General features: G+C 46.7%; 1 protein-coding gene and 1 non-coding gene across 2 annotated transcripts in view; one reads left to right on the top strand and one right to left on the bottom strand.

Moving 5' to 3' along the window:
- Positions 1-26824, bottom strand: part of LOC144121831 (focadhesin) — a 283349-nt gene that overhangs the window by 73046 nt on the left and 183479 nt on the right. The window contains exons 22-27 of the mRNA XM_077655244.1: positions 22010-22252; positions 21034-21107; positions 12782-12932; positions 10217-10333; positions 6329-6451; positions 1744-1830 (exon numbers count right to left, since the gene is read on the bottom strand). Coding sequence (XP_077511370.1) covers positions 1744-1830; positions 6329-6451; positions 10217-10333; positions 12782-12932; positions 21034-21107; positions 22010-22252 — 795 coding nt within the window. The remainder of the gene's footprint in view (positions 1-1743; positions 1831-6328; positions 6452-10216; positions 10334-12781; positions 12933-21033; positions 21108-22009; positions 22253-26824) is intronic.
- Positions 21555-21628, top strand: TRNAT-AGU (transfer RNA threonine (anticodon AGU)). Its single transcript has one exon. It is a non-coding gene; the product is annotated as a tRNA-Thr (tRNA).

The following is a 26824-nucleotide window of genomic DNA, read 5'->3' as shown; positions in this document are numbered from 1 at the left end:
ACCATACCACCAAGGCAACCAGTATAATTATAACTTCAGACCACATGACAAAATTAACTAGTGAAGAATGATAATCTAAATAGGCAGGTTAACAATACAAAACAAAATGTGAGAACATTGTGTGGGAAAGCAAGCATAACTTGCTTGTCAGCAATCGTGCTAGCAGGGGGAATATTTTACCGTACGGTACAGCCCACACCCAACGGCTGCACGGATTGTGGTCCTTGCATCCGAAAATTGCAGCAAGTCGACTTCCCCTTTAGACCCACTGCCAACTCTGAACGTAGCTTCTCTGCACAAGAAAACCTCTACACCATGGCTCCCCAACCGGTTTGGGGAGCAGGAATGAGGCGTGGCACTGAAGACATCAATAGTAAGAATAATGCCGTGTGCCTTTCCTGCCTGTCTCTGCCATGTGTTGACGTTGTGATAAAGCGATTAAGTGCTGTTCTGTCAAACCACTGCTTTGCATAAATCGAAAGGTGAAATGTAGCTGTGCCAACTGGGTGCTTGCCAGGTACATGCACAACGTAAGTAAGATCTGGAATAGTCCTCAGCGCAGCGCCAAATTTTCCCTTCTAGAACAGAGAGGCCATGCCGTCAGAGTAAAGGGGTTTTCGTTATGCAGAAAAGCTGACCTTTAGAGTTTTGCAAAGGGCCTATTACAAATTATAGCCTGGCAAAAAGAGGTGCTTTTATTGCTTTAAAAAGTCCGCTATGCCTGTCTTCTTAAAAGCAATCCTATCAGTGGCATTTTGCAAGCTTTCCAACTTGGCCATGCACTCCTCGCCTAGTCCCTTGCTGCCAGGAGGCAGCTTTAGGGATGCAGAACTACTAATTGCCTTCAGGGCGACTGGTATGTTGGCCTGCTTGCCATCATTTCCACAAGACTGCTGATGAATTTGAATGATGTATTAGAAGGTACCACAGTCAAGTGGACAGTGTCAGGTCAGCAAGGCTTCCCACGGTGTGCAAGAACACTTGGGTGCTGGCCACTCACCTCCTGTATTAACATTTCCCTGCATCACTAATTTGCAACATGTGGTTGCAGTATTGTACTAACATTACAACCACACATACTTTGACCTGAGCATCACCTACAGAATGAATGAATGAATGAATGAACGGCAGAGTGAACAAACAAACATATAAATAGAGAAAGAAAAAAACAAATGCCTTCCCTGCTTTTTAATGGGCCTTGAAAACAAACATGCTTACACTTCTCTGCGCAATGCAAGAAACCAGCAATAACTGCTATACTGTGCAATGTAACACCCCCTGTCCACACAGTGCTGTGCCTCAGTACTGCCTCTCACCCTCCCCAAGTGGTGCCCTAGCTGGCACTCCATCCTGCTGCACCATGCATCAGATGCCAGATCCCTCACCCTCTGCGTTGTGCCTCTATACCAAGCTGTGCCTCCTTCTTCCAGCTACCATGTGCCGCACTTCTTCATCCTACCCCCCCCCCATTCCCCCCTCCCTCACCTGCTCTGCGCAAACACCTCTGCCAATGTTGCGTATCCGGGAGTTCCTCCCATCAGCAGCTAAAAAAAAAAAGCCTTTTTTTGGGTCACAAAGAAACACGTGCTCTGACAAATGGCTACTGCGTGTCATTGTGGCTTGCTGCTTGCTCACAGACAAACTGCCTGGCAAAGGTCAGTTCTGGGGAGGGCATGCAGGCCTCTGTCCCATGCCTGCCAACACCGTCAAGAGGCTGCGGCAAAGCACAGCTGACCCACTCACCTCGGTGCTGACCGGCAGAGGGCCGCTGGCCCCCAGCATCACGCACAGTCCCCGCAGTGCTGCCAGTCGGCTCAGCGTTGGCTGATTCTGCGTCAGCAGGAACACACATTAGCCAGTGCCCACAGCAACCTTTTGCAAATGGGCTCTGTGATAACAAACCACAACGATTAGGGAAAACTCCCTTCTCATATATGAGGGTACGGGATAGCGGTGACAATGTGTTCGTTGCTCACAAACTCATTTCTGCCCTACATGCAGCTCGTCACTTTGCAGGGAACATGTCTCCCGTCCGAAGCTTCAGAGATTTCACCAGTTATCAGCATTGAGTTTTGACCATGATGATGTGCACTATCCACCCTGCCTGGATAACAGCATCCACCCCATCAGTGGCTAGCCAGCAGCACCACCAACGACAGTACCACAAGAAGACTACAAAAGAATCGAAGGTCCAGGTTCCACCCAAGCAGGAAGGTGACACCACGTTTGTCTCTCACCAACCCATTTCTGTTCTAGTACGCCCAGGCTGATAAACAACCATCACTTTTCTGCAAGCAATCAAACAATATTTTTGCTGTTTATTTCATGCTCAAATGTGTTATTTCAATGTTTTATATGACTGTGTACTATTGGCAAAGAAGTTACTGGTTTGCGGTGACATTGAGGTGAATCCCAGACCTTCCAATGATCCTAACGCACAGTATAACCAACTGCTTACAACACTCAAGGACCTGTCATCTAAGTTTGACTCGAGCCACGCTGAGTTTATGGGTGCATTAGGTGATCTTAAACAAAAACAAGAGGCGTTCGCTCAAACCATGTCTGGTTTAACAACCAGACTAAGGTAAAGTCCCTTGCTGATAATTCTGAGAACTCACCACCTATGGCCAAAATTGAGGAAGTAGTCGAACAAGCAGTAAAAAATTAGCTACCGTATAAATACTCCTGAACCTGGATAGAGAGCAAAAGCTGTGGTGTATATGGCAAGTAGACACGGCTTGGCATCTGTAAAGTTGGGTGCATTCAGTGCACACTGGACAGGCAGTGTGCACCCGCCCTCCCACCCTGGCAGGTGGCAGTAAAATTAATGGTTGATCGAGAGAGGTTGGTCACCCAATGAACGCTGTGGCCTATTGCTGCAGTGCCGCGTGTCTGCCACAACGTTGTCAGTGCTAATGCATGCAGCCCAAATCACTCTCTCACCACCGCCACGTACCTCAAAGCGTGATTGAGGCGTCCACTGACCCAAGGAGCCAGTTGTTGTATAAGCGCGTGTAAGGGCTGTACATTTTTTCCAGATTTGAGGGCCAATTTTCGGGGTGCAGCCCATACACGCGATGTGCGAAAAAAAATATTTTAAGTAAAAACACACCAATCAGGGAATGTGCAGCATTTGTTCTATGTTCAGCCATCACTCACGGAGTACTCAGGCTCCGAGCTGGTGCTGTGCTCTGATGCACGTTCATTCGACAAGAAGTCGTGCGACATGTCTGCTGTCAACACATAGCCATTGTTCCATGCTTCCATCACTTAGCAGAGCAGCTCATCTTCCAGTTCAGGGAACTTGCACGGCTTGCCTCGGAAAGTGGGGTTTTTGCAGCTTGTGTTCCTCAATGCATCCTTTTGGATGCACCATCGTCGAAACAACTTCTCACCCACGTTAAATTTCTTGCCCGCCGCAGCAAACTCCCAGTCGTGTAGCTATTAAAGTGCTTGCCCATCGTGCTAAAACTGCAACGCTCAGTGGCAGCACGCGAATTTATTTTTTATTGTTTTTATTGTTATTTTTTTAAACATTTCCTTCTAAAAAACAGGGTGCCGCCCACACACCTGCCGCCCTTACACACGTTTATACCTCAAATCATCCGTGTCTAGAACAACAACGCCAATGAACAAAATGAACGCCAACAGTCTACAAAACCAGAGGTGAGCACTCGGTTGCGGCAGTGGCGGCGGCAGCTGAGTGACGTCATAGCTATCACGTGTTTCTCCTCCGTTAAAGGTCGAACTCACGCATACGGCAAAGAAGTTACTGAGGGGAGTAGTAAAGCTTTCGCTTTAAAATGAGAACAGTGCCCTCATTTATCATGCCTTCACGATCTGGAGGATTGGTCAAGAAGGAATAACCTGCTCTTCTAAGGGATCCCTGATAGTGTCGCAGAAACTACGGCTAAGTTTGAAACCTGACCGTCGTTGCATCTTAGACGCATGTGCCAATCGGCATTGAGCCGGAAGACATGATGTTTGCAATGCGAGTAAGTAGCCCAAGCAGTTCATTGCTGGTACCCTTGAAGTACTATGTGCACCAAATTCCAATCGCCCCATTTCGGGCAGCTGGTACGGGTAAAGCAGTCAGTAAAAAGCTATGCCACTGTACGACCCACACTTATACAATCATTTCAACTCGAATTTGCCCTGTTATGACCAATAGTAGAAGGAAACAGTATCGCATCTGTGACACAGAACCTATCGGAAGATTCTGTGATACATCGGGCTTTGAAAAACATTGATGGAATCTGTGCGACATACCTGGAAAAAATGTACCGGGTCCATCCAAAGTATATTTAGCCATAGCCTTTGTTATTTTACTTTTTTTTTCCTCAGCAGTGCCATGTGTACCCATTAGTACAATTTTGTGGGGTCGCTGTGGTTTGCGGTCACGCAAAAATTTGTCTTAACTAAAGGAAGTGCGAAACGGTTCGAAACATTGAATCCTATGATAAACCAACCAATTGTCCTCATACTGTTCATCTTATCTGAGAAGTCATCTTAAGTAGTTTTCCTAAACGGGAATCTATTGTATATCTCAATTACCAGAATTTCAGAAACGATGATAAGAACTACAAAAACTGAACAGCTGACATACCTGAAGGAAAGGCTATGCCTGTGTTCGGTTTCACTACAGTAAAAGTTTGTTAATTTGAACTTCAAGGGACCGAAAAAAAATGTTCAAATTATTGAATGACCCCGAAAAACTAACAAGAACCGTTAGCATAATGGTAAATTTATTTGGTGAAAGAGTGGGCAATAGTTGTTTCAACTTGTTTGCGTTAAAAATAAGAACAGTGCAAAAAAGACTGTTTTTTGCATTTCCATCAATGCTTTATTGTGTGCGCACTGCCGAGAACATAGAAGCAGAACTGCTTCAAAGCGCTAAGGGGCTCCCGCACCCTTCACGTTGCAGCACCGCGGTGTGCTCCCTTACTGCGTCATGTGTGAGGAGGCCTCACCACACAAACCACGAACGGGACCAGCGTGCAGTTTTGGCACACTGGAAGAGCAGAAGAGCCACGTGGACGGAAATTGTCAGCGGTGCTGAAGTAGTGAGAAAAAAAAAAAAAACGGGGATAGAAAATACCGGCTATGTGCCAATCAGCACACCCGCTGATGCAAGCTGGTGTGAAGCTCAAAAAAGCAAAACCGAAATTATGCAGTGTGACTGTTCTTGAAGAGATGGAGCCATCCATTCGTAGTCATGCCTGTCATTGCACACACGTCAAAGGGGCGCGAGCAGCTCTGCAGGAAGGAATTCAGGTTTGAGCACGATTGTTTGGCCGATCATTTGCCGTGCCAGTCATACCTGGACAAGGCATCCCTTCGGGAGCCTGTTCAAATTAACCAACTGGTGTAAGACCCATCATAGCATCTGAACTAGTGAGCATATAACGCCACAGAGTTACAAGGGTGTTAGCCAGGACAGCACCAGCAGTTTGAGTTATTTGGATTTTCGATTTAATGGTGTTCGAATTAAAGCAATTTTGCTTATAAGCTTGATGGATGCTCACAGCTGAGGACTAAACTTGAAGCTAGCAATATAACATGTATGACTCAAATAAAATGGGGAGAAAGAAAGTCATTTATAGCTAACATCAAGACAAAAAATTAGCACAGCAAATGAGCAACTCTCACTTCAAAGAGTGTTGCTTTGTGTTACCCTGTTCATAAGATCAGCATAACTGGAAGCAATGAATGACTACATGCTTCCTCATTTATTGGTTATGTTTTATAAACAAGAAGACTTGCCTTGTGTTTGTTTTATGGGCAGTGACTTTTAAAGCGATGAATGATAGGAAATAAATGCTGGGTGTGTCTACAATTAGCCTGGGCTGACAAATGAACATCATCATCACTGCTGCATTAAGTCTCCCCTCACGCCTTATGTCAATAAATATACTTTGCCTAAACAGACCTTCATTCCTTGCATTGACAGGATTCCGTTCATTTTTGGAGTTCCACTTGCACTTGTTGACTGTCGCAAGCGCCAAGTTAAAACACAACTAATGTATAGAAATGCAAATCAGTGGGAACTAAGACTTCAATGACAAATTCATTTTTTATTGACTTCATATTTAATTATACACCCTGAATCACAGCACTCACCTTGTTGGTTACTGCACACACTCTTCCCCTTTCAGTTCAGCAGCCCAATGTGGCAGCTGCTAGAAAGAGTGACTTGCATTCTCATGCTGGCCATGCTGCTGTGTACAGTGAGGCCAAACGAGGCAAATGGAAGAACGTCAGAGTGACTCCACACCCTAGTGGACAACACAGGGCACCTCAGCACACACACAGGCGAGTTCACACTTGCCTGCGAGAGCAGCGTCTCTGTCCAGTGTGGCAGCAGGGAGGCCCACAGCAGGGGCCCCTTGGGGTGCGCCTTCTCCACCAGGGTGCGCACCAGCAGTCCCACTGCCAGGGCCGTGCCCTGGCACTGCACAATTCACACTCATTCACAAGTGCACAGAGAAAAAAACCCAGGGGACACTTAAGCTTCGCCTTAAGGGTATGACGCGATAGCACTAATGGGCTCCTTCAACAGCCTGGAGTCCTCTTTGCATGCTACTTGGCAGACATGTACACCGTTCTTTATTTCTTTTTCTTACTTTTTAAATTTTTATTATTTCATCTGATAGCTATTTTCTTATTCATAACAAAACACACAAGACCTCCCTTAATCACGTCCATCGAACATGGCTCGATTCCCATTTCACTCCAATTTTCTGTTCAGTGCAATTATTTTTTTCACATTCCTAATACCATTTGTTGGGCGACTTGGTGCTTACGATGATCCATAACAGCGCGACAGACGGGACAGAGAAGAGAGGACACAACACACAGCGTTCTGTGTTGTGTCCTCTCTTCTCTGCCCGTCTGTCGCGCTGTTATGGATCATCGTTCACATTCCTACATGTCATAATGTATCTGAATCATGTTGCAATCCTATAATCACAATCTACCTGATGTCTTCATCAATTTCGATTCCATGTGACATCACACTCAACTTAGGTGGTTGCACGGTTGTTGTTGGTGCGACATCATGCTCCTCACTAGTTGGCCCAGAGCCTGTAACAGTTAGTTAGTTATATTGATTTTAATGGCACAGAAGCAACTGAGGCTATGATGCACCAAACACACGGTTAGAGCTTTTATTAAAGGTTATGCTTTTTAGTATATCTAAAGCTTGTTTAAAACATTGGCTTCTCTGAGAAACTTAAAAATGCTTGAAAAATCAACCAGTGCTTGATCAGCCAAAAGTAACATGGGGTGTAGTGGGATGTATTCATTGTAGAATGTTGTGAAATAATTTTTCCTCAGTTGTTCCAGTTTTATGCATACAATTAAAATGTGGTTTACGTGAGTTTGTCACCACACATTTCGCAGAGAGGTTTGTCTTTTTTTGTCAGTAAGAAGTTATGTGTAAGGTGTGTGTGTCCAATGCGTAGTCGACACAAAATAACTTCTGTAAAACGTTCCTGATGTTTACATGATCTCCATTCTCCCAAAACGGACTTTATAGAGTGTAGTTTGTTGTTTGTCTGTTCGTCCCATGTGCCACTTATTCCTGAGTTTACTGTGCAGTAATTTAGAAAAATCCCTCTGTGGTATGTTAACTTGTTTTATATGACCAATTCGAGCTTGTGCTGCACAAGCTTCTGCTCTCTCATTACCTAAAATTCCAACATGGCTATGGACCCAGCAGAATATAATGTTATGTTTTTGCTTTGTAATTTTAACTATGTTATGTATGATTTTTCCTATTATGGGTTCAGCAGCGTTTGTAGAATGCAGCGCTTTTAGCATACTCAGTGAATCGGTGTAAATTATGCTATTTTTATGTTTTGTTTTACTATTTGTTCTACGGCTACAAAGATGGCATGACACTCTGCAGTAAATACTGATGCATACTGTGGCAATCACACCATTTTTTCGTTTTTTCCTTGAATTACTGCACTTCCGACATGACTTTCTGTTTTTGAGCCATCAGTGTAAAATTCAGTGTAGGTGTCATATTTTTCTTGTAGTGCAAAGAACTCTTGCAGTATGTGCTCGTGTGGAATTTCCTCTTTGTTCACGTGTGTCAGTGTGAAGTCACACACCGTAGGGAGGCTGTACCATGGTGGGAGATATTCATGTCTTTGTGCAATATTCGGTAGGGCGTCCAGCACTGCTAACTCTTAACATCTGTCTTCAAAGCGCATTATTAGTGGCCTGATAAAATGTGGTTTATTATTGAATAATCTTCTAGATGGGCACTTGGTAACAATGGGATAGCAGAGATGTTTAGGAAGAGAACGGGTTATTAGGATTACGTGCATGTAAGTGTGACTCTTCTATCCTCTAGTGTGGACTCATTAGCTTCAACATAAAGACTATTTACCGGGGATGTTCTATATGCTCCAGTTGATAGGCACAGCCCAAGATTATGAACAGGGTCCAGTCGTTTCAAATAGGATGCTCTTGCTGAACCATATACTATGCACCCGTAGTCCAGCTTGGAGCGCACCAAAGAGCGATATATTTGTAATAGGCATGCTCTATCGGACCCCCACCGTTTTCGCGAGAGTACCTTTAATACATTGAGGGCTTGGGATGCGTTCTTTTTAAGGTTGTTAATGTATGGTAGAAATGTAAGTTTCTTGTCAAAAGTGACGCCTAAAAATTATGTTCTTGTTTGATTGGCGGTGTGGTTTGATTCAAGCACAGGTTGGGATTGGCCTGTAGGCCTCGTCGTAATGAGAACAGAACAGCTACTGTTTTTTGAGGGGAGAACTTGAATCCATTTTTCTCTGCCCAAGCAGCCAGTTTATATAGTGTGATTTGTATTTGTCTCTCGCAGGACAGTATGCTGGAAGAAGTGTATGCTATCTGTAGGTCATCTACATAAACTGAATACATTACGGACTTGGGTATTACTTTGGCCAAAGAATTCATTTTTACTATGAAGAGTGTTGTACTTAAAATGCATCCCTGGGGTACGCCATTCTTTTAGGTGAATGTCATTGACAGAGTTGCTCCTAGACGGACTCTGAATGTGCGGTTAGTCAGGAAGTCGTTCAAGCAGTTGAGCATCCTGCCGCGGATCGCTAGCTCTGCTATGTCCAGAGCCTGTAACATTACATCGTCAGTGACCAATGGGAATTTCACTCCTGCCAAACAGAACTTCATTCTCACACCCTCGAGGTTGCCGCCGAATGTGTGCTGTAATGTTATCGCGTTAAAACCTTTGTTACAGGAGTGTCAAAAGTTGCGTTCTAGTCCCATAAGCAGGTTTATGCTAGAGCAGCAAAAATGCACATCCCTTACTGCAACCGTGGATTTCATGAGGAGCTGACCATGGCACAGGCACAAGGTGAGGACATAGCCTGAGTCCCAACGAAATGATCGTCACACAGACAAAGAGAAAAGCCAGGTGGGAAGGAGCGAGCACTCTCCTTCCTACCATCTTTTAACACGACAGTTCAGTAGAAAACTGAACGGGACGCGAGCGAAAAAGCGGGGGGCCCACCTGCCATCCAGGTCACGTGAACTTGTGACATCATCAGAACATGGCCACTGCGCCAGGAGGCAGTTAAAGTTATTGATTGGCCTTGAGAGGTTGCTCGGGAAGAAAAACCGGGGTCTCTCAAGCCCTACTGGTGACAGCGCCTGCCATCACAAGGCAGTGGTGCATCACTTAACCGCTGCAACACTGTCCCAGGAGTGGCATAAGGACTCCCTGCAATCTAAGAATGTAAAGTCGAGAATGACGACCAATCTTGCATATGTGGGCACTAGCCCATTAATGCCATTGCGTCATACCCTTAAGGCACAGCTTAAATAATTCTAGCATGCACATTTTTTCATGAAGATCGAGCCTCCAAACGGCATTTTTGTCACCATCAGATACGAAACAGAAACCACACTACAAACAACTCCAGCGTCAATGCCATCACAAGTTAGCAGTTAAGCCTTCTTACACTGGCATTTGCCACCTTCCTTTACAGATGTAAGGCCTGGTTGCCCTTTTCAGACTTGTCAATTTTCCTGACAATTCTAAGTTTTCCCAGTTGGCGGAACCCTGATTAAACTCATCCGATTCTTGTCTTTTCTTATATAGTCAGTACAAAGTGCTTGCACTTGCTTTCCAAACGTTGTATACGGCCCCTCATCTAGTGAGAGGCACAGTGACGGGCTACGCTGGGTGCCAGGTCATCACCTGTGGGTCCTCCTGCCGCTTCTTCTCGAACCAAAGGAGCAGCTCTTCCACATTGGAGAGCGAGAGCAGTCTCTGGGCTGCACTGCACACCACCAGGCTGGCGCACACACACCGCACCTGTGCTCCCACGGGGATGGTCAGTGAGTTCCCTATATTTTAATCAGAACACCAAAGCAACCACCTGCAGGTTGGAACAAAATATTTTTTTTATGTCAAGCAAAGGTTCCAAAAGTCAAAAGATATAGCCCCAGGGGTTATCATCAAACTTGGATCTGCAGAGTTCCATAAGAGTACTACTTCAGTTCCCTGAGCACCTATATCCACGCACGTCTCAGCTCCCGCCTTCCATTTTACCCACTTTATTTCGACGATATTCATGGTGTAAATGCTTTTAGCAGCCTCATGTCTCGCGTTATTTCCTTTCTGTGTTGTCGTTCTCTTCCTGCTGTTAGAAAGATCATTAACTGAATTTGGGCCTTTTAGAGCGCAGCTCTTGGATGCCGATCCCCGAGTTGAGTGGTGTGCTTCGTCATTGGTGCAACCAAGCACAGCTGAGGATGAAAGACAGCAATAGCAAAGGGAGTGCGAGGAGGAAAGCGGGGCAGCAGGGTATGGTGGTTGCGTGAAAGCAGGTTGTGCAGTGGCAGTCGAAGTAGTGTGCGCCGTTGCCTGCTCACCGATGACATCATCAGTAATGCCTGTATCGCTCACCAAAGATGGTGCCAGAGTTGCGTATGCTGTAAACACGCTGATCGTTCGCCCAAGATGAGGCTCATTGGCGGTGGAATGCTGTGCACGCTGCCCAGGTCAAAACAGAGAGCCACCTCGATTTGCCACTGCGTGTTCCATAAGCGGTCGCCTACAGTTAAACTGCCGCAGCAGCTGTGCTCAAAAATCGTATTACAGAGCCTGTGAACCTGCATGCCCTTTTTTTTAAACCTTTTTCAGGCAGGAACAGGTAAATGTCAAGACAAGTGGGGTTACTCAACCTTTTTGGAAAGCTGCGGGTGTATCCAGAGGCTAAAAACATTGAGAATAGCAGCACTATGCAATGCACAGGGTGCTTCAGTTGACTCTAGGTAGTATCTGAGAATAGGCTTTTAAGGTTAAAAAAAAATTTCGTTCAAACTACAGCGTGACTCTGGCAGACATCAAAAATCTGAAAATTGGTAAGCTCGTTACTAGAATTCTCATGGTATATTTTTCAACTGCATTAACGTTAAGTGCCTCACTATGTTAGAGATGTGTAGGTGGCTTTTAGTAGCGGCCACATATTGCAATTCTTCAAGGTGTGTGAAATTCTGGCTGTCTAGGTGCGTTTCCCTACACTTCTCTTGGTATCAAAGACTGCTATCTTCTTTCATATACTACATAGTATATGTCCTAATAGCCTCCTCATCTCCTCCATTTCTGAGTCCTCACAGCAGACAGAGGGGGTCTCAGTTCTGGCCATCCTCATGCCCCCAGTAGATTCACCTCTACTACCCCGTTTCCAGGTCAGGTCCACTTCCACGCGGCACTTGCAGTTAAAAAAAAAATTGAGAATTACAAGAGTCAGTAATGCGTTACAAGAGTCGGTAATGCGAAGTTTTAGCACAGCTCTTCACATGCCATCTGCCACCCCCTGGCAGGTGGCAGGTTACGCTACCAGCCGCCCTTCGGGATCTTCCTGCAGCAGCCACCTTCCAGGTGGTGCTTCACTCTGCAACCGGTTACGCCAACAACTCTGATGCTGACGCCAATACAGAATGCAGGAACGGACACCTAAGAGCTGTGCTCTAAAAGAGACAATCCACATCCACCACTACGGTTGGCATGATGCAGACGAACACCCTCGATGTTAAGTCATGATGAACGCAAACACCCTCGACTTTGTCGAATTGTAACATCCATCTAGCATGATCTGCCTATGCTTTCCTTGGTTTCAGATTATGTTGGCTCCTGCTACATACTACACTGACCGAGAGGAAGATTGGCCGGCCTCCATTCACTGAAAGGAGATGTTAAGCACCGCTGAACAGAATTACACAGCATGCACACTTGTACAGAGCGTGGCCTTTTTCTCATCCCAAGGGTGCCACCAATGTCCTGGCTATGAGGTCAATGCACCATATTTACTCGAATGTAATGCAATACCGTGATTTGTCTGGCCCAAAGCAGTGCCATGGAGCAGTCATTTTGAAGCAATCGCAACTCTGTTTCAGTTTCCAAAGTTTTGCGATGTTACGCTGGCAACGTGATCACCACGGAAGTCAAATCACAATCAATCCAAAGTCAGAACATTGCTATTGGTGTTCGTTGGGATACCATGCCTGTAGTGCCATTGCGCTGTGTTCTTCATATGTGGTGTCATTGGTTTGACAGTTACTTCTTGCTGCATATCATGAATTTGCAATGCTGGGAACTGAACAGTTAAGATAGCAGTAGCAACATCAATGCTGGCTGCGCTGGAGAGCATACCTCGTTCAGTTATCACCAATAAAAGCTTGCCCTGGACGGACTAGAGGAACCTGATGTTAAGCATCACACTCCAAAGTGACTTGCTGGAGACGTGAAGTCACCTACCTCGAAGGAGCAGGCATCTGGGTCAGCTGCGTGCAGGTCCTGACAGAAGCGGGTGCAGCCATCAATCACCATTTTCCGCAAAACCTCATCGCCCTGCGCCACCCGGCCCAGGGAGCAGAGGCACAGCGCCAGGCACAGCAGCTGACCAGCCCTGTCACCAAAAAGGGTGGACATGCACCAGGTCATGCCATCTGTGTATGTGTGTGTGTGGCCCTCCATCTGGAGCGCTCAATGCTCTCTGGTTTGTTTGCAGTCAATGGCATATAAAATAGCATTATGAGAGACACTTGAGGTCCGCTTTAAGGGTATGATGTGATACAGTAGAATCTCAATCATACGAATCTCACGGGGTCACTAAAAATATTCGTATCATCCAAAACGCACAAAAATTTGAGTGCAGAGTTTATGCAAATCTATTTTCAGCTCACGGAATTCACTTACAGCCTTGCACCACCGCCAACTCGTGACAACAGCGACATAGGGCAGTGCGCCGCCGCCCACTGCTCGCGGTGCGCACCGCACGACTGGTGACTGGAACGCCGACGGTGTACGGGGCACGTGCTGCCGCGCACTGCTCATGGTGCATGCCTGGTGATTGCAGCGTCGGCGATATACATGTAGCAAGTATTTACTGCTAGGGGGCGCGGACACGGCCCGCAAGTTCACATCATCCGCAGTGGGGCGGAGAGTTGTTTGTAACATCCAAATTTCTGCCCATTGCACACAATGCAGTCTGACCAGGGCATTTTACGAATTCGTATAATCCCAAAGTTCGTATCAACTGGAATAGTATCATCGAGATCCTACTGTAGCGTTAATGGGTTCCTTCAGTGACCTGGGGTGCTCTATGAGTATAACCTCACAGGCATGCATGCTCTTCTTTCTTCCACCCCCACAAAACACTTAACCAAGAGTACAATGCGATAGCATTATTAGAGATCCTCCCCCCTTGTGCAAGTAATACCCCTCTTTCATATGCACCACGGCCCTACGATGGTAGGTGCGAAGGGGGCTTGTGAGACCCAGGTTGCCCTTCCCGAGCAACCCCTCGTGACCAATCATTAATTCAACTGCTACTTGCTGCGGTGGCCAGGTTGCCACCTGCTTTTTCACTCACAATGACACTGCCAACGCTAGATTTTCTGCAGAATGGCAGTCCTATCGCTATTATATTAAAACCCAGCCTGTTGGGTGCCAAGCCTGGGTCATTTACTGTAGTTACACGATTGTAAGTCGACCTATTTTTAAAGCTTTGGAAATCTGAAGTGGGGTGGTCGACTTAAGATCGAAACCAAAGTATCGCACCATAAATAAAGGCGAGACAAACAAAATATCAGGCATCCTACAGCGTGGTTGCATTTTGCTGCGTGGCTCCGTCGCATCGTTCTTGATGCCGGCCTTGGGCAGCTGCTATGTCAACGCGCAGAACCGGCATCCCCACCCGGCATGAGGCGGCCGATGGTGCCTGCTGATAAACAGCAAAAAGGCACCAGCCCATCACCAGCAGATTGCACCTGCTGATAAGCAGCGGCGGCCCGATAACGCAGCTTTTTTTTTTGTTTACTTTCAACCGCATACTCGGCGTTCAAGGGAACATCTATAGTTGATGGAAGGGCCACTGTTCCAATCACGGCAGCACCGCCACTTGGAACCGCAGCGGCGCCGGGGAGTCTTGACAGCCGACAGAAGAGCCGACACCGCTCATGCATAGTTTCTCTTTTGCTCTGACACATTTGACTACTCATGGCCGACTTTCACAAGTCCTTAATTTAGTGCTTCGTCATTCATCATTTGTGCGCCAGGTCCGGTAAGCGACCGGCACTCGTTCACGGCTACATTCAAAATGGCTGTCATTTTATACACCGAAGAAACAAACTGCGCGCCAGGCCTCAAGTTCGACGTTCGCAACAGGTGATACAGGTGTGGCAGCTGCAGCGAGGCAAAATTTCCAGCTGTTCCACACGATGTCCTGATGTGACTGCTTGCGAAGTGCACGATTTTGTTGCATGACGATGTTAGAATGACGAGCTGTGGGACCGCAGCAGCGATCACGATGGCAGTGCTAGTGAGGACGATGGCACAAGTGTGGTCGAGTAGTCCAGTGACTAATACATTTTCGTTTTGGAATGTGCCCACGGGAGCTCCCAAGCGGCAGGCGATAGCGGCTGGCGATAAGCGGAAGCCACAGGATAGCGCTATCGCATTCTATTATTAAAGGTGAAGCGTAAACGACCTGCAAGTATTTTTTCTTTTTTTTTTTTCAGTAATGTGATGCAGGGAGTCGACTTACATTCGAGCAGACTTATAATCACGTAAATACAGTACATGTCAAAGTGCATGCACCATACATCAAGAAAACTTCACATGCGTCTCTCACGACAAGTTTGTTGGTGCCATTCACACTGGTCTTTAGACATCATTCTATGAGCAGCACATGTACCGACTGTTTGAGCACAAATTTTAGGCAACATTTAAAAATACCGTATATACTTGCGTAATGAACCAAATTTTTTTCTAGAAAAGTTGACATCAGTTTGGGGGGAGGGTTCATTATGTAGTAAAAAAAAGTTTCAACAAATTTTTTTGGAAGTGTGGAGGTTTCATATCATACCTCCGTCAGGTCCATTCTTCTCTCAACAACAAATGCACGCAGTCAGACATGTTCGTGCCGTGCCGCTGGTGTTTACCATCTTTCACTTTGACGCAATCCGGCAATTTTGTGGCAGCCGGCGTGGCCAATCGCAGCGAGATAATGCGAACAAGCTGAACACCAGCCCTTAAGGTCAGGTGCACGTTTTTTATCCAGGGTTAAAGAAACAAAAAAACACACGGGATGGTGACAAGTGTGCAATGCGAATGTTTCAGCCTTAGTTCACAGCATACGTCTTCCCCCCCCCCGCACCCCTCTGGGAGGAGCTCTCCTCAAAAGATAAACAAACAAGTGGTGATGTTATCTGTGGTGGGCAGCATCTTGGCGCGCTACCAAGGTCTGCGCTGGGGATGCGCGAAAACTGAGGAACCGAGTTACAAGAACTAAAGGCTGAAAAAAAAAAGTAAATACTGGCAGACAAAACTGGAGGGCGGGTTAATTATGCGAGTGGATTCATTACGGTAGGCTAAAACAGAAGCGTGGGTGAATTGGTAATTCAATGAGTAGAAACAACGTGATTTGAAAACGGGACGTCCTTGTGTGTCTTCCTTCTTCCCAGTTTCAAATCATGCTGTTTCTACTCAACTTAAAAATAGGTTTGTCGAGATGCAACACTGGTTCTTTTGGTATACTGGTGTCAGTAGTAGCCGACACCAGAGAACACTACGAGGTGTGTTACAGTTAGGAAGTTCGCCTATTAAAATTCTACAGTTAAGATTTCAAATATTAGAGCTAAGCCCTTTGTTGTATTCAAATATTTGTGGCTGCCTCCTAGCAGTATTAGCATCAGATTTGCCTCAGTGCAGCAACATAAATTCTTGCTCTCTGGCAGTGTTGCCACATTGGCCAGTTTGTTTTTCCCAGTTTTCGGCTACAAATTTCCCATTTTTTCCCACAAATATATTTTTTTCAAAATAAAGTAATTTTAGAGTGAATACAGCCAAGGTAATAAATATAAGAATGAGTGAAATAAAATAAATACAAAGCCCATTAATAATGAACATCAGGGCTGGATTGTTCTTGATCACATCATCGTCACTCACCCCTTCGTTTTTATTAGTTTTTGCATTGGGATGGGGACCAGCTCGGCTACTTCCATTTCCTTTCTAGCCTCTCCTGTATAGACAGCAGAAATTTTCGAAAATTCCATTACAGCAACATGCGTACATAGGTGATTGCGTGACTAAAGAGCTGGGAGTGGTTGGAAGCAATTAATGGAAGGGTCACTGCCACTATAGCTGCAAGAAATCCAAGGACGCAGCACTCGAAGCCTGAATGATCCTGAATGAGCCAGGGCTCTGTATCCAAAGCTAGGCAGCAAATTAAAGGAAACATCAAGCCAAATTTCTCCTTGCGACACCAGTCAGGCCGCCATAATAACAGCATTTTCCCTTCATCTCTGCACGTTTTCCCGAGAAAGCCGATTTAGAACATCGATCTTTAGCGAAACCAAAATTTCCCACGTTTTCAATGGGTTATTAAACAAAATTCCCTTTTTCCCTCAGTGGCTTGATTTCCTCATGATATGAAAAATTTCCCACGATTCGGCAACACTGCTCTCTGGGAGCGTCAAACTGAAGCTGGGCAGCCGAAGACGGCATACACCGCCATGCCCACAAGCAACTGTCACTTTGGCGCAGACACCTTGCGCGCCCTTTTCTGTGGCAGCCACCAATAGGTAGCTATATCTGTTGCCAGAAGTGGCACACACTGTCAAATGGATGACAGCACCACTTTAATGTGCAGCCCTTATGGCCTTTTATGCTGCTCAGCAGAGCAGGAGGTTGGATTTTTGTCAGTCAGCTTACTGACAAGTTTAACACACGTGCTGCGAAGTGTAACAGAACAAACGCTACAACAAACAACAGAAGGATGATGGAACAAGCCCTCACTAACAATTGGTTTGTTCAGGAAAACTGCGCATATTATGCACCTGCAGTAAGCAATAGGGCAGGCATGCAGATCCAAATGATGCAAGCAGCCAGATGTCCAAAGTGGTTGAAATCACATACTATCGCCAAGCGTGTTGATGCACAAGTGTGCTGCCTAATGCAGGTCTACAAAGAGTGGTTGTCTTTCTGAATAAACCACCTGCTTGTACTCTTGCCCTGCTAACCCCAGTGTTAGTACTTGCACTGCCATGCTTTGCACAGGGACAGGTTACTTTGCAGCAAATGGCCAAACAGTACACGTTGCTGAAGTCTCACACTCTTTCCTGATGTCCACCGTAACTGACCTGCATATGTAAAACAAACCTAGTTTGCACCTCAAAAGCCTGCCTTCAAATATTACTCAGTGTTGTCACTGAAAGCACCAGTACATAAAATGACCACTGCACTTTCTTTCCAGTGGCATCAGCATCACCACCATCATCACAGCCTCACTCTGACCACTGCAAGAAAAAATGCCTCTCCCATATCCCTCCAATCAACCCTGTCCTTTGCGAGCTGCGGCCAGCGTATTCCCGCAAACTTCTTAATCTCATCTGCCCATCTAACTTTCTTGCGCCCCTGCTACGCTTCCCTTCCCTTGGAATCCAGTCTGTTATCTTGCCTTTGCATTACATGCCCTGCTAAGCCCCTTTCTTCCTCTTGATTTCGACTCGGATGCCATTAACCCGCGTTTGTTCCCTCACCCACTCTGCCCGCTTCTGGTCTCTTAACATTACGCTATCGTTTTCCTTTCCATAGCTCGCTGTGTTGTCCTCAATTTATACTGAATCCTTTTTGTTAGCCTTCGTGTTTCTGCCCCACAAGTATCTTAGCTGTGGCATATTTCCCAGCAAAGGCTTCTTACAGTACCAGCTGGGTGTGGCATCAAAATAAAATGTCACTAGTGCTTCTTTCCCTGCTGCTCTGACCAACCAAACAACTATGCAATGCGGTGCGCTCACACTCAGCACACTACAAAGAAATAGAAGGAGCTTGTGGTTTGAAAGTCGATCGCTGAAAGAACAGAACAAGCAAGTGTCTTTGTTTTCAGCTCTGTTTTGCTCAGTATACATCATGCATCAACTGGCCAGCCAAAATAACCTCATCTGGTGTGGTGTGGTACAGGGAGGTTTATGGAAGGCTCTGGATTTATTTAAGACACTTGAGGTTATCGTATTTACACGATTGTAGGTCGACCCTTTTTTTTTTTTAAATTTAAAATTCCGAAGTGGGGGTTCGACTTACAATCAAAACGAAACCTTGCACTCCAATAAAAGCAAGAAAAACGATCTATCAAGGATGCTACAGCAAGTTAACACGTTTTTGTTTCCTCTATGGCTCCAAGCGTAACGTTCAGGTATTCCGCGGGTTTTTTGGCAAGGATTTCTCATTTTTTACCTTTACTGCGCACACCTTTACCCGCCACGGTGGTCCAGTGGTTAGGGCGCTCGGCTACTGATCAGGATACCCGAGTTAGAACCCGGCAGCGGCAGCAGTGTTTCGATGCAGGTGAAACGCAAAGGCACCCGTGTGCTGTGCGATGTAAGTACAGCACGTGTTAAAGATCCCCAAGCGATCGAAATTATTCCGGTGCCCTCGACTGCGGCACCTCTTTCTTCCTTTCTTCTTTCACTCCCTCCTTTATACCTTCCCTTACAGCTGGGTTTCCACTGAGATTTGAGACAAATACTGCGCCATTTCCTTTCCCCAAAAATCAATTTCATTTGATTTCACTCACGGGAGTATCGATAGTTAAGGAAGGGCCGCTATTCCAATCGCAGAGTCTGCGCCAGCGCCCGGGAGTGTCGCTAGCTGATGGAAGAGCCACTATTTCAGTTGGTTGCGTAATACGGCAGCGCAGCGCTTCTGGGGAATGCCGATGTTTGCTAGAAGAGCCGACGCCCTGACACCGATCACTTTTGTTTGGTGGTGCTTGGGAGTTCGTGCTTTTGACTCGACTGCCGGCCGCGTGCTTCGCCATGAGCTCTCCAGGTTTGAAAAGCATTCGGCGCTCATTCACTGCAGCGTTCAAGAGGGAGGCCATCATTTACGCCGGAGAAACCAACAACTGAGCGGCGGGCCGCAAGTTCGATGTTTCTGAATGGTTGCTGTGGGAGTGGCAGAAGCAGCGAGAAAGAATTTTCGACTGCGACTCCAAGTGAAGAGGTTTCCGCGGGACGAAGTCGGGATGCTTTCTGGAGCAGGATCTTGCAGCATATGTCAAGCTTGCAGCATATGTCACCAAAATATGTGATCGGTGCCTTCCAGTGACATGCGAAATGATCATGCAACAGGCCTGGGTCTTCGCTGCGAAAGCTGGGATACTCCGAACAGACTTCAAAGCCAGCAGGGCTTGGGCTTCGAAATTTATGAAGAGGGCTGGCTTCTCTCTTCGTCGGCGTACTAGTGCATGCCAGAAGCTGCCTGCTGCTTATGAGGAGAAAGTTCTCGCCTTCCATAGGCACTAGCTCAAGCTCCGCGACTCACGGCGATACCTGCTCGGCCAAATCAACATGCGGACCAGACTCCCGTCTACTTCGACATGACGAGCAACACAACAGTGAGCGTGAGGGGAGCTCGCGAGGTTAAGCTTCTCACGACAGGAAATGAGAAACTTTGTTTCACTGTTATGCTATCATGCTTGGCAGATGGCACAAGGCTCCGACTGTACATCGTCTTCAGAAGAAAAACTGTGCCATTGGAAATGTTCCCGAAAGGTGTGATTGCGCGAGTGAATGAAAAAGGCTTTATGACGGACGACTTAGTTATTGATTGGCACCGTCGGGTGTGGCTTTTCAGGCCAGGGGCATCCCTCAAAAATCGCAATCCGAACCTCCTCGTGCTGGACTCATTTCGCGGCCAACTTACCGCGAAAGTGAAGGCAGAGCTCTGAAAAGAAGATACAGATATGCTGGTGATTCCCGGCGGTCTGACGGGGCAGCTGCAGCCGCTAGACGTTGGCATTAACAAGCCATTCAAGGACTTGCTCCGGCGTGAGTAAACGAGTGGCTGGCGGCAGAAGGGCGGGAACTTGCGCCAACGGGGCGCGTGAAGAGAGCCTCCCTGGCGGCTGTGTGCGGGTCGGTGATTTCTGCTTGGGAGGCCGTTCCACGCGATGTGGTACGGACATTTAGGAAGTGCAGGCTTTCCATGGAGGACTATGTGCTGTGGGATCGCAGCGGCGACGACGACGATGACGACAGCGGTACCACTGAAGATGACTCAAGTGAGGATGACTAGCCCATCTATGCAATAAATTTTCGTTTTTGAAGTGCTCCACCGGTGCTTTTTTTCGGACATGCGATTGTGGGGGTCGACTTACATTCGCGTCAACTTTTTTTTTTTTTTCTGACATGCGATTTTTGGGGGGGGGGGGGGGGTCGCCTTACATTCGAGTCGACTTACAATCGTGTAAATACGGTATTCAACATGTGCTGAAATTGCATAGTATATGGGCCTCTTTTGCATTCTGCTTCCAACCAAACGCAGCCGTGGCAGCTGGGATGTGATCGCAGGTCGCTCGGCTAAACAGCTGAACACCCAGTAGTGAGACAATGAAAACTGCAGGTGAGCTTGCACCCTACGGCTATCACATAAAGCATCATGACGAAACTAAGTGACTTGAGCAACACATTGTGACCAGCCACTCTTCTGCCCCCCAAATCACTCACTTGGGTTCGCACATGCTGTTCTGCAGGCAGGTGGACATCAGCTCCTCGACCACACGCAGAACCACGCAACGCACCTGCACAGCAATGGCCTGGCTGATGATGGTGGTCCAGTCCAGCATGAACTGTGCTGCTCTGCGCCTCCATGCGAGAATCATAAATTTCATACAGGCACTGTTCATGTGCACTTTGTTTATATATTTATTTACTTATAAAAGAATACCCTACAGTGGGTATTCTGAAAATGTAAATTACATCGGTGTATTATCGTGTGACACTGCAATAAAAATGCTTACTTGTTATAACTCATCATTCAAAGTGCAAAGGCAAATGAAAGAAACAAAAGCATGACCAGAGCAGCAGAGCTGAAATTAATAGCAGCTGACACACAGCCAGGTGACAAAAGTAATTACTCCCTTATTACAAATATACTCCAACTTGGGGGATTCCCTTAAATATCTGACCAACACTGTTCCCACTCTGAGCTAATGATCAATTTGCTCTCACCCTACCATTGCCAGCCGTCCTGGTTAGCTCAGTTGGTAGAGCAACTGCTCCAGTAAAGCAGTGGTCCCGGGTTCGAACCCTGGACCAGGACGAAGTTTTCTTTGACTATGAAGTTTCTGCGAAAGCCATACAGCTTCCCACAAAGCAGTAAGCTGGGCTAGTTGGTACAGCCCGCTACAGCCCGCTACAGCCCGGCACAGCCCGTGTGTGTGCGCGTCCGTGTGTGTGTCTTCCTTTCTTGGTCCCGTCTGCTGCGCTGTTTCCATGCATACAGCTTCCCTTTGTAATCATATGGCTGTGCTTAGGTGGATGCCAATGAGTAATTACTCCCTTAATAACTAGCTTCTTATGCAGTCAGATTAATAAATAGAGTAAAGAAAAAATTAACCGATGATTACGCTCAACCCGGGAATGGGTGCCCAAGAGCTGCGCTCTAAACCAACGATTGTGTCAGTGACATTGTGCCGCTCACGCTGCCATCTTGTGCCGACGAGGAGGCGTCCACCAGGCCCAGGCGGATGGCAGCTGCCACGCAGGCTGCCAGTCCAGCGCCAGTCAGAGCCTGCCCTGCGGGGCCTCCCTCGGCCGCTTGCAGCCGCGCAGCCAAAGCCTCGAGCAGGGGCCTCACGCAGTGGGCGTCACGTCGGTGCAGCAGGCCCACCAGACCCCCCACAGCAGCAGCCGCACACCCACGCACCAGCATCCCACTGGAGGCCTGAATAGAGGGCGATGACACAAAGAAGGTGTGTGCGACTAGGGCTGACATGGTGAAACAGAACAACACAGGAAACGGAACAACACTTGCACAGAGCACTAGAGATCTGCAGATGCTGCTAAAAAGCGAAGACAACCTGAAGAAATCAGTACCATGGCTTTTTAATGAATCAATCTCAAAAAAACAGAAAAGCTAGCACAAAAGACGAAGGACAAAGTGACAGACATGAACAGCATGAGTGCTAACTTCCAACTGGGTTTATGGCTAAAGATGACCCAAGGTATTTTTAACTATAAGTGTGCAAGCTGTTGAAAAATAAGCCATCTCGGAAGATAGTGTCTGCACTGTCATGTATATTAGTAATACTTGCTGGGGGGCTAGCTGGTGCATTTTTTCGCTAAAGGACTAAGTGCCAAAACAGACAGCACACAGTAAGAGAGACGGACAAGCGCATTACTTGCAACTGCTTGCAAAAAGCAGATGTGAGTGAATATAAGACAAAGAAATAAGAGGGGGAGGAGGAACCATACATGTGCACAGTTGGCCTGCTTGGCGATTGGCTTTTGGCTTGGACTGGGAACAGTTGGGAATAAGAGTTAATGGAGAATACCTATGTAATTTGCGATTTGCTCATGACACTGCCTTGCTAAGCCACTCAGGAGATGAGCTGCAAAGCATGATAAATGAGTTAGACAGGCAGAGCAGAACAGTAGGTCTTAAAATGGACATGCAGAAAACCAAAGTAATGTTCCACAGTCTAGCAAGGAAACAGCAGTTTACAATTGGCAGTGAAGTGCTGGTAGTAATAAGGGAGTATGTCTACTTAGGACAGGTAGTCACCACTGATCCGGATCATGAGAGGGAAATAACTAGAAGGATAAGAATGGGGTGGAGCACATATGGCAGGTTCTCTCAGATCATGAATGACAGTTTACTAGGGGTGTGCGAATATTGAAATTTTCGAATACGAATCGATTACGAATATGAAGAAAAAATGGATTCAAATATCGAATATCTGTTCAGTTCAGAAAATGATAAACAAGCAAATGTTGTTGCCCATATTTTTTCAAAATAGTGTATGGTATTTGCACCTAAAAGAAACAAAACTTGATTGCCTCAGTACCGTATGAAAAAACATGAAGTGCACAGAAATGTGTACGACTTGATTGGAGAGCATAACAGTATCCAAACTGTAATGAGGTCATGCAAAACAAAATCCATAAAACACAAGGCTGGCAACAAAAAATAACATGACTAGTAAAACCTCACTCATTCGGAGTGCAAGGGCCCGGAAGAAATGCCCGATTCATCCGAAGGCCTCGATTTATAAAATCCCCCCCACCACGGAAAAAAAAAAAAAAAAACCTGCCGTAAATGCGAAGATGCAGTAAGGCCTTATGAGTCGGCTCCATCGCGCGCTAACACGTACAGGCCCGTGATGAGCCACCCGCTTTGGAGTGCTGGAAGGACAGCACAAATGCAAGCAAGGGGCCGGGGAACACACACTGGTGTCAGAACAGCGGGACAGCTTCTAAAAAGGAAAAAGAAATCGCCTGCGACATGCCAGTTGCCACCCGAAAGCCGCGCGGAGCTGGGATTGGACAACTGGCGAATGCGAGGGCCGACAACTGAAGTTGCCGCGAGGCAGCGGCGAAGGTCAGAAACCGAAACTACGCGGCCAGGCTATTTTTTGACCTAGCGACCGGGGCCTTCCGATCGTTGTCACGTGAGCCTGCCGTTACGCCCACTAAAGAGGTTACAATGCACCATGCAATAGGCGGGGATTTTTGCAGGATCGCTTGCCCTATAGTGACAACTCGATGCGCCCCTTCAGGAGGCTCCCGCGACATTCCGCAAGTAGGCTTTCCCGCATAGCGTAGTGTTCAAAACGGGATGGCGGAGGTCACGCTCGGAGAGTTATGAAGGTGGCAGGACGCATTCTTCGGATGTGGGCATTAGGTATGTAACGTATTACGGAAGGATTAAAAAAGCGCGATTTCACGTTGCGATTGTTCGAAGCGGGCCGTCGGCCATCTTGGTCGCAGCATGTGTGACATGTGGGAAAGCCCACTTGCGGAATTTCGCACGAGGTCAAGCCTAGCGGCGTCGGAATGCGATCGGTCCGCGTGATAAACGACGGAAAAGGAAGGGAATAGGACCTCTGTATTGTTTTGCTGGAATTTTTAACTCGATCAGCCGCTCATTTGTCCAGAAAATGTGCTTTGGCACAGTTGAATTTATGAAAGTCTGTGCAGTATAAGATCGCTGGCGAGTATTCGGCAAGTTTCGAATATTCCGAAATTTTTGAATACTAATTTCTCGAATACGAATCGAATATGTTTGATATTCAATTTTTTGATATGCAAATTTCAAATAATCGCACACCCCTACAGTTTACCAATATCCCTCATGAGCAAAGTGTACAACAGCTGTATCTTACCAACACTCACCTACGGAGCAGAAACGTGGAGGCTAACGAAGAGGGTTCGGATTTAGTTAAGGACAACGCAGTGAGCCATGGAAAGGAAATGAAAGGTGTAACATTAAGAGACCGGAAGCGCGCAGAGTGGGTGAGGGAACAAACGCGTGTTAATGACATCCTAGCCAAAATGAATAGGAAGAAATGGGCTTGGGCAGGGCATGTAATGCGAAGGCAAGATAACCGCTGGTTTTTAAGAGTAACGGAGTGGATTCCAAGAGAAAGTAAGCGTAGAAGGGGGCGGCAGAAGGTTAGGTGGGTGGATGAGATTAGGAAGTTTGCAGGCATAGGGTCGGCGCAGCTGGCAAAGGACAGGGTTAATTGCAGAGACATGAGAGTGGCCTTTGCCCTGCAGTGGGTGTAGTCAGGCTGATGCTGCTGATGATGATGAAGGTAGCGACACATGTGTCTCAGCACATTCTATATAAAAATGCTTGTTGAGTCTCTTTTAAGGTGTGCTGTCTGTTTTGGGGCTAAGTCCTTTTACAAAAAACAACTGTCATATGTTTCTATGCCCTCTGTCTTCTCTTGCGCAACAACTTTTCAGTAAGGAAGCCAACTTCCTGAACTAGTGAACTGCAAAGAGAGCAGCATGCAACACAGACGCAAGTCAGCTGACAACGAATTAACCTCCCCAGCCACTTGTATAGCATTTCTGCTCTGACCTCTCTTGTCCCTGCCTTCCTCATGTTCTTCGTCTTCTACAACACACAGCCTCTGTCAAAAGTTTAGCATCCCTTCAAAAGGGGAGTGGAACTTTCGCCCTCATTCTTCCAAAAGCCAGGAATCCAATGGGTGGCACAAGAGCCCCACTACTCAGCACGGACTCTTGAGCCCCTTACTAAGGTAGCACATCAAAGAGCCCCTGGTCAAGGCTATTCAGGGACTGAACACACACAACTAACTAGGAGAAGGTAGCGCTGCTCGTTCAGATAATCAGTGCGCCAGCCACGGACGACTAATGCACTTGCACAGCAGCACTACTTCACCAGCTGTAGGGAAAGCTGAAGTCATCACAACAACCATTCGTCATCTAATGCTGCAGCGGATTTCTCATCTCATCTCTCCACTTGGATTTCTCCTCCTTTCTATAGTATTTCCTCTCGCCTGGAATCCACTTTGTTAATCTAGCAATCCACGTCATCAGGAAATTCCTTGATTGGTTGAGACAGTGATGACATCACAAGTGTCACATAACCACCAGGGAACAATCACAGCGTGCCATCTGATTTGAAGCTCCATCACCACCGGGGAGGAGCTGCGATGCTGCGACAGCATCGACATCACTGCCGGAGAGGGAATAAATTAAACACTGAATGGCTGCGAGCAGGATTCTAATCCGCTATGGCGCAAACAGATCAGTTTCGATGGCCACTGCATTAGACCACTAAGCTATCGCTGCAGCCAAACATCCCAAGTGTTTAGCTGCCAGTTTCTCGCGTTATGCTTTGGATGTCGTCTTCACAAACTCCCATCCGTGCATAATGGATGCAGCACACACCGCCACCGCAATGCCCTCTTAAGGTGACTTAAGCAGCCTCATAATTTCTTTAACCCGTGATTGTTCTATAATCCCCATTGCTTTCCTTTCGTCTCTTATGTCACCCATGTCATTTTCGTTTCCATAGCTTTTTGTGCTGTCCTCAATTTAAATTCAAGCCCTTTAGACAGACTCCACGTTTCTGCCCCAGAGGTGGAGTAAGGTAAGATACAACTGTTAAAGTATTTACACGATTGTACGTCGACCTATTTTTCAAACTTTGCAAATCTGAAGTGGGGTGGTCGACTTAAAATCGAAACCAAAGTATCACACCATAAATAAAGGCGAGACAAACAAAATATCAGGCATCCTACAGCTGGTTGCATTTTTGCTGCGTGGCTCCGTCGCATCTCTCTTGCTGCTGGCCTTGAGCAGCTGCTATGTGAACGTGCAGAACCGGCATCCATACCCCGCATGAGGTGGCCGATGGTGGCTGTCGATAAGCAGCAAGCCGGCACCAGCCCACTCCCCACAAGTGGCCCGATAATGCATTCACGTTCTACTCTTAATAGGCATCATCAAAGTTTTTTTTTCGTTTACTTTCAACCGCATA

Source organism: Amblyomma americanum, chromosome 2 (genome assembly GCF_052857255.1).
Source record: "Amblyomma americanum isolate KBUSLIRL-KWMA chromosome 2, ASM5285725v1, whole genome shotgun sequence".
Classification (NCBI taxonomy): Eukaryota; Metazoa; Arthropoda; class Arachnida; order Ixodida; family Ixodidae; genus Amblyomma; species Amblyomma americanum.
This window is presented reverse-complemented; position numbering and strand designations above follow the sequence as displayed.